Genomic DNA, 16,811 nt, shown 5'->3' on the forward strand with positions numbered 1-16,811 from the left:
TGCAGCTTGGAAGAAGTAAGTTTCTAATCAATCAAGGGGAAATGTCTCCTTTATGGTGAAAATTAATGGCAGAACATGTAATGCAAAGTGGGAACATAAAGTCACTGAACTCATTTGGGACAGTGGCTGTCTCTCTAGTTAATGTGGACTTCATGGAAGTTATTCAATTGCCTTAAGTATTAGCTTCCTAAGGCTGCTGGAACCAAGTAACATAAAGTGGATGGCTTAAAACACCAGATATTAATTCCCTCACATGAGTTCTGCAGGCTGAAAGTCCAAAATCATGGTGTTGGTGAGACCATGCTCTCTCTCTGACTCTGAGGAGAATCTTCCCTTCTGCTCCCTAAATTCTGGTGGCAGCCATCCTCTCTGATGTTCTCTGGATTCCAGCTACATCACTCCATTCTCTGTTTCTGTCACCACAAGGCATTCTCCCTGTGTGTCTGTGTCAAAATTTCCCTCTTCTTAGGACACAAGTCATAATGAATTAATGACCTAATGACCTCATCTTAACTTGATTACATCTGCAAAGACCCTATTTTACAAGTAAGGTCACATTTGCAGGAATTGTGGGTGAGGGTTTCAACATCTTTTCGGAGCAGAGGACATAGTTCAACCCATAATGCATTCTTGTCTGGAAAAGGTAACTCATTGCCTATTTCATGGGCAGAATACCAGCAAAAATGACTTTTACTAAGATGCAACAGAGATTTTTTAAGGGTTTCATTAGAAAACATAAAGAAATAGAAGGCATCCAAACTGGTAAGTAAGAACTAAAATTCTCACTAATTACAGATGATTTGATACTATACATAGAAAACTCTAAAGACTCCACCAAAGATGCTACTAGAACTGATAAATGAATTCAGTAAAGTTTCAGGAGACAAAATCAATGTACGGAAACCTGCTGCATTCCTATAACTAATAATGAAGCAGCAGAAAGTGAATTTAAGAAAACTATCCCATTTACAATTGCACCAAAAATAGCAATATACCTAAGAATAAACTGAACCAGAGAAGTGAAAGACCAGTACTCCGAAAACTGTAAAACACTGATAAAAGGCAACACAAAGAAATGGAAACACATTCCATTAATATGGGACCACAAAAGACCTCAAAGCAATCTTGAGAAAAAAAACTGGAAGTATTACGATTCCAGATTTCAAGTTATATTACAAAGTGAGAGTAACCAAAACAGTATGGTACTGGCATAAAAATAGACACAGATCAATGGAATAGAACAGAAAACTCAGGAAACCCACAACTATATAGTCAATTAATCTTTGACAAAGCAAGAAAGAATATTCAATGGGCAAAAAGCAGTCTCTTCCGCAAATAGTATCGGGAAAACTGGACAACCACATGGAAAAGAATGAAACTGGACCATGCTTTCTTTCACCATTCACAAAAAGAAACTCAAAATGGATTAAAGACCTAAATGTGAGACCTGAAGCCATAAAAATCCCAGAAGAGAGCACAGGCAGCAATTTCTCTGACATTGGCCATAGTGACACTTTTCTAGATATGTTTCCAGAGGCAAGGGAAACAAAAGCAAAAATAAACTATTAGGACTACATCAAAATAAGTCTCTGCCCAGCAAAAGAAATAATCAACAAAACTTAAAGGCAAACTACGGAATGGGACAAGATATTTGCAAATGACATATCCGATAAAGGGTTAGTATCCAAAATATATACAGAACTGATACAACTCAACATCTAAAAAATAACCCAATTAAAAAATGGGCAGAAGACATGAACAGACATTTCTCCAAAGAAGACCTACGGATGGCCAACAGACACATGAAAAGATGCTCAACATCACTGATCATCAGGGAAATACAAATCAAAACTACAATGAGATATCACTTTACACCTGTCAGAATGGCTGAAATCAACAACACAGGAAACAACAGGTCAGGCAAAGATGTGAAGAAACGGGAACCCTCTTGCACTGTTGGTGGGAATGCAAACTGGTGCAGCCACTGTGGAAAACAGTGTGGAGGTTCCTCAAAAATTTAAAAATAGAGCTACAGTAATTGCACTACTGGGTATTTGCCTCCAAAATACAAAAACACGAATTCAAAGGGATACATGCGCCCTTATGTTTATTGCAGCATTATTTGCAATAGTCCAACAGTCTACTGGCTGATGAATAAAGAAGATGTGATATCACATCTTCTTTATCTATTCATCTCTCTCTCTATATATATATACATACATGCATGTATATATACACACGTATATGCGTATACATACATGCATGTACATATACACACATGTATATGTGTATACATACATGTATACATATATTCACATACATGTACATGTAATACATATATGTATTATATGTGTTATATATTATATAATCATGTATTGTATACATATATACATACATATATGTATGTATATATATACGTGTGTGTGTGTGTGTGTGTATACACACACACACACACACACACACACACAGTGGAATACTACTCAGCCATAAAAAGAATGAAATTGAAACCTTGCCATTTGCAATAACACGGATGGAGCTAGAGAGTATAAAGCTAAGGGAAATAAGTCAGTCAGAGAAAAACAAATATCATATGATTTCACTCATATGTGGAATTTTTTCTTGTCTTTTTTTAAAATGTAAGCTCCACGCCCAATGTGGGGCCTGAACTCATGACCCTGAGTTAGAGTCGCATGCTATATACCTCCTGAACCAGTCAGGCGCCCCTCATATATGGAATTTAAGAAATAAACCAGGGGCACATGAGTGGTTCAGTTGGTTAAGTATCTGAGTCTTGATTTCCACTCAGGTCATGAGCTCATGGTTGGTGAGTTCGAGCCCCGCGTTGGGCTTTGTGCTGACAGCTCAGAGCCTGGAGCCTGCTTCAGTTTCTGTGTCTCCCTCCCTCTCTCTGCCCCTCCCTGCCCCCCCCCTTTCAAGAATAAATAAACATTAAAAAAATTTAAAAAGGTATTCTTTTTAAATATATTTACAAATATAAATATATAATACATATTTATATATTCCTTTTATATTCATAAATATCTTAATGCACACTTTTGGTGTATGAGACAATGATAATTGTGGCCATAAATTTACAAGACAAAATGTTCTTAGAACAGTATAAGTTAAAGCTGAAAGGTCTTTGGTTCAGAAATACAAAGAAAACACAAAGAAAAAATGTTTGAACATTTAGGACTTTTTTTGGTGAGGGGAGAAGGAAGTACAATGGTATACAGTGAGTCTACGATCTAGTATACCCTATGCTCCATGATAAATAAAATTTCAAAAGAGAGACCAGAAAGACATAACGGGCAAGATAAGATAAACATTTTTCTGGTAAAGACATGTAAAGCAATGAACCAGGTTGTTATGGATCGAATTGTGTCTCCCTGAAAGATGGTGAAGTCCTAGTACCTGTGAGTGTGAACGTAATTGGAAATAAGGTCATGTAGACGATCAAGTTAAGATGAGGTCTTCAGGGTGGGCCCTAATGCAATATGTCTGTGTCTTTATGAAAAGGAGAAATTTGGACACAGATACAGACACACCCAGAGGGGAGGCAATGTGAAGACATAGGGGAAATGCCATTGACAAGCCGAGGGAGGAACACTCGAGGTTACCGGAAGCTCAGAAAGAGGCATGGAACAGGTTCTCCCTCGCCTCCCTCACAGCTGTCAGAAGACACGCCCCTGCTAACACCTTGATTTCAAACTTCTATCATCCAGAACTGTGAGACAATAACATTTGTGTAGTTTAAATCACCCAGTTTGCTGTACTTTGTTACAGCAGCCCTAGGAAATTGACACAGGGGCTGAAACCACAGGCCTATGGGTTCTGGCTGCAGGATTTCATGACAGCAGGGAATAGAGCTCTTTTTTTTTTTTTTTTTTTAAGCTTATTCATTTATTTTGAGAGAGAGAGAGAGAGAGAGAGAGAAAACATGAGCAGGGGAGGGTAGAGAGACAGAGAATTCCAAGCAGGTTCCGCACTGTCAGTATGGAGCCCAACGTGGGGCTCAAAAGCACGAACTGTGAGATCATGGCCTGAGTGGAAATCAAGAGTTAGATGCTTAACCAACTGAGACACTCAGACGCCCCAGAGCTCCTGTATGGTCAAAAAGGCTAAATGTGCTCCATGTTGGGTAAAAGAAGAAATTCACTCCTCAAAGGCAGTAGCTTGAATGAAAGGATACTGTGGGAGGAAAAAAAAAAAAAACAACCCAGAAAAATAGTTTCTAATCTGGGGCTATGGCTTTATAGAAAGCTCTGGGCCTAGGGAGGCTCAAAGGCAAAAACTACTTCACACAGAGGAACTGAACCAAGCCACCTGATGGCTTGGAGGCTTCAAGACCCTAATGTCACAGTGGCACAGGCAACCCCCAAACTTAGAAGAACTGGTTTTGGACTAGGAGTGAGACTAGCATAGTGGAAGCAGGCACAGAGCTGTATTCAGGTGGGGAGAGGAATAAAGGAAAAGAAAATTAAAGAAAAGAAAAGAAAAGAGAAGAGAAGAGAAAAACAAAAGAAAAGAGAGAAAGAGGGAGGGAGGAAGGAGGAAGGAAAGGAGCCTGAAAACCAAAATTCCAAAATAAACAAAAGCTAAATAGAATGCTTGTAAAGACAATAGCAAAATAAGCTGTGAATTCTGAAGCTGTGAATTATCTGAATTCACTCCAGATAAATTTTAGTTGATAACATAGTCCGACAAAAACTTTGAAATACGTGTATCACAGAAATAATTGATAGTGTCCACTAAAAAAAATTATGATACAAAATAGGCCAGAACAAAATACACAAAACCATATAAATGTACATAAATATTTACATGAAAAGAAAAGAAATAGAGCTTGTAATTTTTTTGACATTAACCATGGCAACGTTTTTCCAGATATGTCTCCTGAGGCAAGGGAAACAAAAGCAAAAATAAACTATTGGGACTACTCCAAAATAAAACGCAACAGTGAAGGACACCAAGGAAAACAAAGGCAACCTACTGAATGGGAGAAGATATTTGCAAATGATACATCTGACAAGGGGTTCATATCCAAAATACATAAAGAACTTACACAATTCAATGCCAAAAAAAAACCCCAAATAATCTGATCAAAAATGGGCAGAGGACCTGAATACACATTTTTCCATAGAAGGCATATACATGGCCAACTGGCACATGAAAATATGTTCAACATCACTAATCATCAGGGAAATGCAAGTCAAAACAGCAGTGAGACACATGTGGGTGGCCAAAATCAAAATGACTAGAAATAACAAGTGTGGGTGAGGATGTGGAGAAAAAGAAACCTTGTGCACGGTTAGTGGAAATTGTTGGGGAAGCCGCTGTGGAAAACAGTACGGAGGTTCCTCGAAATATTAAAAATAGAAATACCATATGATCCAGTAATCCCACTCCTGGGTATTTACCAAAGAAAATAAAAACACTAATTCAAAAAGATATATGCACCCCTATGTTTGCTGCAACATTATTTATAATAGCCAAGATATGGAAGCAACCCAAGTGTCCATTGATAGGTATGGTAAGTGGGTAAGGAAGATGTTATTTATATAAATATACACATATATATTTTTAATGTTTTTATTTATTTTTTAAGAGCGAGAGAACAAGTGGGGGAGGGGCAGAGAGAGGGGGACAGAGGATCTGAAGCGGGCTCTGCACTGACAGGCCGACAACAGCGAGCCCGAGGTGGGGCTTGAGCTCACAAACCGTGAGATCGTGACCTGTGCTGAAGTCAGACGCTCAATTGACTGAGCCACCCGGGCACCCATACCATATATCCACATATATACACCATATATTTACATATACATATACATATACGGTATCTATAAATACGGAGAACAAACTGATGGCTGCCAGAGGCAAAGGAGGTGGGGACATGGGCAGAATGGGTGAAGGGGAGTGGGGAGGTCCAGGCTTCCGGTTATGGAAAGAATAAGTCACAGAGATAGAAAGTACAGCATAGAGAATATAATTAATTCTTGTAATATATTGCAATACATTGCAATAGTGACACTTCAAAATTTGTCCTATTAAGAGAGAGACAAGAGAAGGGTGTCCCTGACTTCTCTGTTCAGCATCATAGTGACAATCCTAGCCAGTGCAATACGAAAAAGAAAAAACAGGGGCGCCTGGGTGGCTCAGTTGGTGAAGCGTCTGAGTCTTGGTTTCCGCTCAGGTCATGATCTCAGGGTTCATGAGTTCGAGCTCCATGTAGGGCTCTGTGCTGACAGCTTGGAGCCTGCTTGGGATTCGCGCTCTCTGCCCCTCTCCCTCCCCCACTCGCGGTCACTCTCTCTCTCTCTCAAAATAAATAAACATTTTAAAAAGTTAAAAATATAAAAATAAAAAAGGAAAGAAAAAATAATCGCTATATGAAGATTGGAAGACACAAGTTTTCAAAATTATAGATGTGATTGTCTAAACCGACACGCTAAGAGACTTTCAGACAAGCTATTAGAATCAACAGAGTTCAGTTTCCTCAGTTTCCAAACTTGGGGTCCCTCCAGTTGAAAGTAATACTCATACGATAGCTATTGCACCCCAAGATATCATTTCAAGCCCACTTAAGGGTGTACTTGATATGCCCACAAATTTGCATGAATCTATACACAATATCTTGTAACATTTTGTCATTTCTGCAACAGAACCACTCCTAAATTTAAAAATTAATCCCCACTGTCTCTGCACTAATTAAACCCTTTCTCAATACTTCGTTACCACCACAGAGGCTTATATGGTTTATAAGGCCTCGTAACTAACAGGCAGGCAGCGAAGGTGTGGGATAAAATAATGTTCACGAGATCCAGGGAGGCTGCTGAATTCCAACTCGTGGTCCAACGCGTGACTAACAGTGCGCACCAGAAAGCGTTCCTGTCTCACGCTTTATACTTTGGAGAGCTCTACCTATCAGTTTGGGGCACAATTACGAACGTGTGTAGTGGCATTTGTTAAATGAAACATTGCCCACATATACCTAAAAGCATCACCAGACTAAATTAACACAAGACAGCCCTGATGCCAAATTAATAAAGTACTTTCAGAATATGTATTAGTCTTCACCCTCTTTTCTACTCCATTCCAACTCAAAGTTTCATGATCTTACAAATTCAAAGTAACTTGCCGGCTTACTCATTTCAAAGATTAACACTGTATTTTCAAAGGATGGATTACCTTTCATTTTCCTTTTTCACATTTTTCAATCCCCCTCTAACCCATGGACAGAGCCTCAGTAACACAGAGAACCTCTGATTTTTGTGATTAGTTCTCTAACCCAACTGGTCATCTTGACTCTTTCCTATGCTACTGAGAATTCATGGTATTTGGGAAGGTGTTTTAAGAGACACACTGCTGATCGTCCAGGCTTTAATTATCATCTAATCTTCTAAATCCCAGACCTTGAGTAGAACATATCTCTAGAATATAGGTATGAAGAGCAAGCAACATTCCTAAGGAAAGGTCGTTGAGAATCAGCCCAAATCTTAAAGGTAAGGATCACATATATAACTTGGAAACAGACCATTTGAATAATAGGTAATTGGTGACAATAGGGAGATAGTAGAGAAGTTTCCATTAACATTTACAGACCCCTTAACATATTATGTTTAGTAAATCAGCTTGGTCCTGGTGTTAACTCGTATTGATGGATTAATTCCTTCTTCTAACATTTTTTAATAGCCACAATGGCTATCAATTACACGGTAAATGATGTTATATATTGTTTATGCATATATGTAGTGTATGTAGTAATATTACAAAATATGCATTTGAACATGAATTTGAAAACCTTACTAAATTATATTAATTATAGTTACACTCTAGAAGCAATATATAAAATAATGCTAACATTATGTCTGAAATTTCTTTTGCTTTTCATTTTTTTTACGTAAGTTCCAACTTCTTACTTGATTTGTAAAGTTATTTTTGTGTTTACAACAAAAACAGGAGTCACTGAACTCCACTCTCAATGAACATGTATCTTTACAAGTTGGTGGAAAACACACTTAGAAAAAAAATACTTTTCGAGCCCAGAGCTTCAAAGGGTGAAAAGAAAGATTTTTGAATGATTTCAAATATATTACAATTGTTCCACTATTCTTTAAAGGCCTTTAAAATCACCTCTTCAATATGTCTTCCTTGAAAGTCTCAGAGAATGAACAAAACAATGTAATCTAGGTTTAAATTTGGGTGTCTCCTGTGTTTCAGATATTTATGTTTGAGCTTTCTCTTGCTGACAAGCCACTTAAAGGGTCAGTGTTACTTTGAGGTTTTATCTATGAGATTCGTGTCTTTGGGGCTCATTAAGAACATTTCCAAAGATTACAATGTCAATAGCACCTAATTACTGGGCTGTGAGAAAGGTCTTCTTGAGTACATAAAATCTGCGGCAGTCCACAGTATACAATGGGCAGTTCAGATCCCAAATTTTATCACCGCTAAGTAGCAAACAAATTAATAATGTTACCTGGGCTCTCTTGGGATAATTACTACTGCGTAAAAACTGCTTTGAAATTTTGCAGATAGTATCATACCTCATTTTTTATTCTCTTATATTGACAAAAATGTATTTCTCTCTCTCTCTCTCTTTTTAGCGATCTCTTTTTCTATGTCGCATGAATGATTCTCTTTTGTTCTCTTTAGAATTTTTTGGATTAAAACTTGCCACGACACAAAAAGTTATTTTCAAGCTGCTTAGAAGAGATGTGTCCCCTGATATAACATCGTTTTAAACTATACTTTATGTTTAATGTCACCGTTTTCAAAATGCCTACTGTGTAGTTTGATACGAATGGTCAATTTTATTCTTATGCTCCCGGCTGGTAGAAAGGTAATTACTGAAGAATTAGAGGAGAGACTAGTTCTTTTAAATCACCAGAGTAATGGGGCGCCTGGGTGGCGCAGTCGGTTAAGCGTCCGACTTCAGCCAGGTCACGATCTCGCGGTCCGTGAGTTCGAGCCCCGCGTCGGGCTCTGGGCTGATGGCTCAGAGCCTGGAGCCTGTTTCTGATTCTGTGTCTCCCTCTCTCTCTGCCCCTCCCCCGTTCATGCTCTGTCTCTCTCTGTCCCCCCAAAAATAAATAAACGTTGAAAAAAAAATAAAAAAAAAAATAAATCACCAGAGTAGCCTCGTGCTGAGGACATTATGACTCGTGTGATGGGAACTTGGGGATAATTTGGTCAATAGCTCAGGAGGAAAGGTAAGGAGAGGGGTTCTCTAGGCACATAGCATGTGTCTCGTGTAATCCTCATTGCAAAGCCATGAGGTGGGGTCACCGTCCCATGGTACAGAGCAGAGGGACTTGAGATGATGTCAGTAAGCGAGTGGTTGGAGCTGGGATGTGAACTGAAGTCTGTTGGCCTCCACGGCTTCTCTCTAACGTCCCACATTTCCCCGTTGCGTGTGGTTGAGAACGGGGCTCATGTCACGCATACGTCTTGGGGTCAGTCAATATAATTGGATGGTGACAAGCCAGGGCTCTGGGGCCACACTGTCTGGGTTTGAATCCAGCTGTGGCACCTGTTGTGGCACAACTCTGGTAGCCTACTAAAACTCTCTGTATCCCACTGTCTCCTCTGTAGACCGGGGGAAAGCAAGAATGCCAACCTCCTAGGGCTTTGTGAGGACTAGAGCTAAAACGTGAAAGACATTTACAACAGCGCCTACTTCCACTAAATGTTAGCCATGCACAAGTATTAAAAGTACCTTGTGGTGCGAAAGTACGATCTAATAACCTCTCGGGTTCTCTGATGTAACATTGAGGATGCGGTTAACATGGAGGCTAAGTGTTCAGTAAGTATTTAGAATATTAATATTTGATTTGCATGTTCTAAAAAACGGAACTCAATACAACACTGACTTTAAAGAGTTTGATTTGGGGGTCTGTCACCAGATAGGTTACAGTAATCCCCCATGCTATAGAAAATCATAATGTAACTAAACAGCTCTTTCATAACATATTTGTGAATTTGTGCTCGAAAATACTAGAAATGTACTAAACTATTTCCTGGGGGCCTGAAGGGAGTAACCTGTGTGCTAGTGAGATTCATTTACTCTCCGAGTTAGCAAATTTATAATTCAGTTTTCCTCCTGGCATTCATTTATTCATTTCCATTCATTAAAAATAGAAAATGTGGGGCGCCTGGGTGGCGCAGTCGGTTAAGCGTCCGACTTCAGCCAGGTCACGATCTCGCGGTATGTGAGTTCGAGCCCCGCGTCAGGCTGTGGGCTGATGGCTCAGAGCCTGGAGCCTGTTTCCGATTCTGTGTCTCCCTCTCTCTCTGCCCCTCCCCCGTTCATGCTCTGTCTCTCTCTGTCCCCCAAAAAATAAATAAACGTTGAAAAAAAAAATAAAAAAAAATAGAAAATGTATTTCTATGTGCACCTGGGTGGCTCAGTCGGTTAAGCGTCCGATTTCGGCTCAAGTCATGATCTTGAGGTTCACGAGTTTCAGCCCTGCATAGGGCTCTGTGCTGACAGCTCAGAGCCCGGAGCCTGCTTCGGATTCTGTGTCTCCCTCTCCGCCCCTCCCGTTGCTCGCACTCTGTCTCTGTCTTTGTATCTCTCTCAAAAACAAACATTAACAAAAAATTTAGAAAAAAATATATGTATTTCTAGTAAATTTTGGATTAACTGGAATCCACTTAACAAGAGACTTTTATTAACTGGATTATTTCCCCACACTATCTTCAAAGGGAACAACGCGGCATGTCAAAGTTGTATCAGAGATTTAGTAGAAAGCAATTTCGGGGGTTTTGTCCAGAGATGTTTGGTGTGAACACGGTCACATACATCTCCAGTGCAATGCAGATAAACGTTCAGAATGATGGGAGAGCTTTGTGGAGTATCGCAAGATTGCGGATCATAAAAAAGCATTTACATTCGATTTTATTTAGTAAAACAAAAGAACAGGTTAATGAAGGGTGGAAATAACCCTGCATTTTCAGGGCTGAGGAAAGGGAGTGACAGCATTTGTTCTGGCCGGAGCTACCGTGTATTCTAGGTGGCCATCAAGGTTAATTTGTGTTACTTTGAATGGACCTTTGAAAAATGGAAAATCAATTTTGGATGCAAAATCGTCAACTGGATTTCTGGGGAATGGAATGTTGCTGTTAATTAAACTCTCTAATTAAAATGTCAGGCAACCCATAGGTTCCAAATTCAACAATCTAGATTTTTAGAACAAATCCTGAGAGCCTCTCTTACCCTAATACATTATGATGTTTCAGAAGTAACTTGCTGTGTGGGTTAGAATTTCCAACGACTCAACAGGTCCGATCTTATTTAATCTAAACTTATTTAACTTCAGATGCCTTTAAAAAGGTTGCCACTCTGGGGCGCCTGGGTGGCTCAGTCGGTTAAGCGTCCAACTTTGGCTCCGGTCACGATGTCACGGTTTGTGAGTTGGAGCCCCGCGTCGGGCCCTGTGCTGACAGCTCAGAGCCTGGAGCCTGCTTTGGATTCTGTGTCTCCCTCTCTCTCTGCCCCTCCTCCATCTGTGTGCGTGCATAGGCGTGTGCACGCACGCTCTCTCTCAAAGAAAGAAAGAAAGAAAGAAAGAAAGAAAGAAAGAAAGAAAAGTTTGCCATTCTGCAAGCTCTAGAGTCTGGTGTTCTTATAATGTAAACGGCAGCCCAGGAAGCAGACAGCCCTATGATTGTTGGAAGATTTCTCTGTACCCAGGGCAGGTACATCTAGAACAGACACTACCTACAATATAAGCACTAAAGAAAAAGCCTCTCTGTTGCATGGAAACCCAGAAGAAAGGCTCCCCTCTGCTAAAGCACAATGTAGGTTTCAAAAAGCAGATTTTAAAATTAGGGCCCAGGATTTAAAACCTCTTATCCCACACTTCTCCCTTGCATAAATATTCATTATAGAAGTCTACTTTTAACCATTCCCAGACAGAAAAACAGAAATTACTGACACCCTTTGGTTATCATCAGCAAACTAATAGAATTCAAACGAATAATGTCAGATTTTGTTCGCCTAACTTGTTTGTTAGAGAATAGGCAGCATGGTTATTTCCTAAAGACCTCCAGAAGCCTATGGACAAAACATACTTCTGGTTCCAAAAGAATTCAGTTTGAAGCCCCGTCAGGACCCATGGCACATAAAGTATGCTAGAAATAGTCATACTTTTCTTCTGGTTCTTAAAATGGACAAATGGGAATTCAACACGAGCTTCAGGCTTGTGATAGTTTAATAAGATAGAAAAGGATCTCAACTGAGACCATTTCTAGTTTTGAAGTGCGATTAAATTCATTTTCAGTTAGCAGGGATTGATATTCAGAAATGCGTATTAGCATTCTTTTATTCAGCATATCCGAGTATTCGTTTCATAAACTGGCGGAAGAAAGCATCCACCCAGAATTCCAAATGCCTCGCGATAACAACGAGAAGGCAATCTCAATCTAGACTAAGTGCCCGTTCTGCGTGTGAACTGTTTTTTCCAACAATAATGATACTTACCTTTTGGTGACGGGGGACAATATGTCTGATCACTGACTACATCCGTGTCCTTGTTGTCTAGCTGCAGGTAAACCAAAAGGTTTCATTACTGAGGGCGGATAATAGCAACTGATTAAATGTTTAACAGAGAACAAATAATCTACCTACCACAGGTGTATGATCGCTTGAAGAGGAAGTACGGTCTGTTATCAGGTTCATTTTTGACTCCACAAATAAAGGTTTTAATTTCTGAAAGGCACAGAAAGTATGTTTTGTGTTTTCAAGAGGAAAGGATCATCAAGTCAAGTGATGTACAACGTTCTTCGACCCTTAATTAACTAAGATCTGAAAACTAAGGTCCTGATTTATTTGCTTAAATATGGCTGGGGAAATCCTTTCCTTGATACCCACGGAATAGACAGATCCCCTCCCTTATTTGGACTACCTTGAGAGAAAATTCAAGAAAAATGGTTTCTTCAATGTCTTTTCTGACTCTTCTTCGTTTTCTTTCATTTTCCTTTTTTGAGTACAGTTGACACACGATGTCACATTAGTTTCAGGTGTATAATTTCGTGATTTAACAAGTCTACACGTTATGTTATGCTGCGCTCACAGGTATCGCTAGCCTCTGTCTCCGGATTCCGCCTCCTTTTGATGATCTCCACCCCATTTGGGGTTTAGAATTTGTAACTGGCCAGGTGTCACAGGCTTGTCCTCGGGACCTCCTACTTCTGGCAAGCTATGGCAGTGGTAATCCTGATTCCCCGGGAACTGAATGGTGAAAAACCAAAAGTAGCTCTTCCAGGAGTTCAGGAGCAGCAGCAAGCAAGCAGAATTGTCACTAGCGTCATATGTCGCAAAGTACATTACGACATTGAACACGTACAGGTGAAAAAAGGACCAGAGGAACATTACACGTGTTTATCAAAAAAAAAAGAGGTCTGAGATCCATGGATGTATACTGCGGATTTATGTGACATTTTCCCTATTCAAAGCTTCTGTCTTGGTGATTTGTGTGCATGTATACGTGTCCGCACACAGGTGTGTGTGTATGTATTTTTCTATCCCCCAGAGCCCACTCCCACTCTTTGCTACTACCCCAAGGAAACAATTTAAATATTTTATGTGTGTGTTTTATTTGGATACGTTCTTGCAAAAACATGTAATTTCCTGCGTGCCTTTTAATTTGCAAGTGGTGCTACGTGATATCCTATTTTCTTGATTCTAAGGCATAGTTTTCTGGTATTTTAACATCCCTAAAGTTGGATGTGTCTTGCAATGGAGTGTCACAGTATAATTGGCGGCACTTTTCTCTTTTAGAGACTTAGCAAGTTTTGAAACGATGTTAAGCACATCTTAGATTCAAAGTGAAGGGGTGCCTGGGTAGGTGGCTTAGTCGGTTGAGGGTCTGACTTTGGCTCAGGTCATGCTTTTGTGGTTCGTGAGTTCAAGTCCTGTGTCAGTCTCTAAGCTGACAGCTCAGAGCCTGGAGCCTGCTTTGGATTCTGTCTCTCTCTCTCTCTCTCTCTCTCTCTCTCTCTCTCTCTCTCTGCTCCTCCCCTGCTTGTGCTCTGTCTCTCAAAATAAATAAACATTAAAAAATAATTTAAAAAATGATGCACAGTATACCTTGTGTGTTCCTTCTCCTGCTAAGTACTAAGTAATTTGAATAAGTACTATGTTTTTAAGATCTGCTTTAGTCTGCTACATATGCCTAAAATCTAGTACTGCACAGTACCTAGTACTACCTAGTATTGCAAGCATGTATCTACCTCATTTTGCCCCTCTACTCACTACGGCAGTTCAGGCCACACCATTGTCTGTCACCAGCACACTTCATGGCTTCCTGACCTGCTTCTTTCCCCCCCTGAGCTCTCCAGAACTGCCCGAGTTGCTCCTTTAAAATGTGAAGTGAAGGGCGCCTGGGTAGGGTTCAGTCAGTGACGCATCCAACTCTTGATTTCCACTCCGGTCATGATCTTGCAGTTTGTGAGATCGAGCCCTGTGTCAGGCTCTACAAGGCAGGACAGCGCAGAGCCTGCTTGGGATTCTCTGTCTTCCTCTCTCTCTCTCTCTGCACCTCCCCCCTTCTCTCTCTCTCTCTCTCTCTAGCTCTCTCTCTCAAAACAAATAAATAAACATTAAAAAAAATTACTCTTGTCAATGACAACAGTGACCTTCGTAAAATGTTAAGTGAGATTGTCTTATTCTTCTGCTCAAAACTCTGAAAGGCTCCCAATTTTACTCCGAGTTAAAAAAAAGTCAAAAACCTATTATTCCTTTGACGACATTCATTATATTTTCTCTCTTGCTCACTATGCTCCAGTCACACCAGATACTTTGCTGTTTTTCGAGCATGCCGGGCACACTTCCATTATTAGAGCCTTCCAAATGGTCCTTTCCATGTCTAGAAAATTCTCCTAGTTCCTTCCCTCAGTACCTTCAAGTCTTTCATGAAAATGGTAAAAGAAGCCAGTATCAACTGTATGACTGCTGGGAATTTAAGTTTTAAGGTACGCCATAGTCTCGTATCTTTAAGTGCAAGTGTAGGAGAAAATGTGACCTCTGTGGTAGGGCTGAAAATGGTAAAAATCCTGCTAAAATTGGGGTCAGAAATAGGTGCTGTGCACACCAACCTGCCTTCCAGCCGTAAGTGTGAAGGACAGATTTAAACAATACACAAAAGAACACGGTTGATAATATTGGGTTTCACCACATCTCACCCTGTCAAGGATGAGAAAAGGGTAAATAAAACAGGGACTATGAAAACAGTGTAGAATCAGTTCAACAGTATACTGAAATCAGAAGAAGTGTATAATTTTAAAAAGATCTATGAACAGATCTAGATGAAAACTTCATTAAGCTTTTTGGGCCCACCAGTAGAGTATAAGAGTAAATGGTCTCTTGGGGCGCCTGGGTGGCGCAGTCGGTTGGGCGTCCGACTTCAGCCAGGTCACGATCTCGCAGTCCGTGAGTTCGAGCCCCGCGTCAGGCTCTGGGCTGATGGCTCAGAGCCTGGAGCCTGTTTCCAATTCTGTGTCTCCCTCTCTCTCTGCCCCTCCCCCGTTCATGCTCTGTCTCTCTCTGTCCCAAAAATAAATAAACGTTGAAAAAAAATTAAAAAAAAAAAGAATAAATGGTCTCTAGGAAACACAGGCAGGATTCTCTGGAAAAGAATCAGGTGAGATAAAATGCGAAGGGATTATGGATGTGACATGGAAAGATTACTGGTGATTAAAATATAAGAGCAGCATTTAAATCCAAATAAGATTTCCACTTCTTATATTCTTAAATGTAGCCATTAGCTGGTGAAACACACACACACACACACACACACACACACGAATGTTCGTATCTCAGACTAAGGGAAGTTGGACACCCAAGGTTTCCATCCTGGAGCTACCATTCACCTTGAAGGCATTCGTCAGACTTACTGAATGAATGCAAGAGTTGTCAAAGGTTCCTACGACTCTGGAGCCCAAGGTCCACCTAAGATGAGTAGTGACAAGTGTCCACTCCACGATAAATCTGGGACCACAAGGCTAGAACCACAGTTAGGGTTAAATACAACTTCAAGTAAGGTTCTCCCAAGCAGTTTGCAAGGAAAATTTGAAGGAAATAAAAAATCTCTCCTGAAAACTCCTAACCTAGCCCGTGTTGTTTGTAAGCTGAATTCACGCCTGTGGTCTGAAACACCATAAGCTGAAAGCATTTGATGTAATGTAATAATATTATGCTGGTGCTCATGGTGATTGAGAGAATCACATTAAAATCTTTTTTTTAACGTTTATTATTTATTTTTGAGACAGAGAGAGACAGAGCATGAACAGGGGAGGTGCAGAGAGAGAGGGAGACACAGAATCCGAAACAGGCTCAAGGCTCTGAGCTGTCAGCACAGAGCCCGACGCGGGGCTCGAACTCACAGACTGTGAGATCATGACCCGAGCCGAAGTCGGACGCTCAACCGATTGAGCCACCCAGGCGCCCGTCACATTAAAATCTTTAATGTAAGAATTCCTCTTCAGCCCAGGCTCCTTTTTTTTTTTTTTTTTTTTGTAAATAAGTCTCCAAAGAAACTGAACAGCTCATCATCAAAAATCTTTACATATATCATAAGTGGCTTCCAGAAGAAATGAAAGAGTAGAACTAGACCCTCTAAATCTTCAGACCTCGGAATTTTCGGTCATAAAACATAAAATCAATGCGTATGGTATATTTCAAGAAATAAAAGCCAGAAGCTTGATGATGAATAGTAAACATATTTGAAAGACAAACCAAACAAAATTTATTTGTGCATTTCTTGAAAATGATAAATATAAGTGAAATTAAAATTCAGAAGAAAATTTTA

At 40.0% G+C, this 16,811-nt stretch overlaps 1 protein-coding gene across 3 annotated transcripts in view; it reads right to left on the reverse strand.

Moving 5' to 3' along the window:
• CB4H10orf67 (chromosome B4 C10orf67 homolog) overlaps positions 1–16,811 on the reverse strand; it is a 169,470-nt gene that overhangs the window by 12,649 nt on the left and 140,010 nt on the right. For all 3 annotated transcript variants that reach the window (XR_007154236.1, XM_047868559.1, XM_047868558.1), the window contains exons 15-16: positions 12,632–12,712; positions 12,485–12,545 (exon numbers count right to left, since the gene is read on the reverse strand). Coding sequence is in view for 2 of the 3 variants with exons in the window: in XM_047868559.1 (XP_047724515.1) it covers positions 12,485–12,545; positions 12,632–12,712 (142 nt within the window). In the remaining variant the exon portion in view is untranslated. The remainder of the gene's footprint in view (positions 1–12,484; positions 12,546–12,631; positions 12,713–16,811) is intronic.

This window comes from Prionailurus viverrinus, chromosome B4 (assembly GCF_022837055.1).
Source record: "Prionailurus viverrinus isolate Anna chromosome B4, UM_Priviv_1.0, whole genome shotgun sequence".
In the NCBI taxonomy this organism is placed as follows: domain Eukaryota; kingdom Metazoa; phylum Chordata; class Mammalia; order Carnivora; family Felidae; genus Prionailurus; species Prionailurus viverrinus.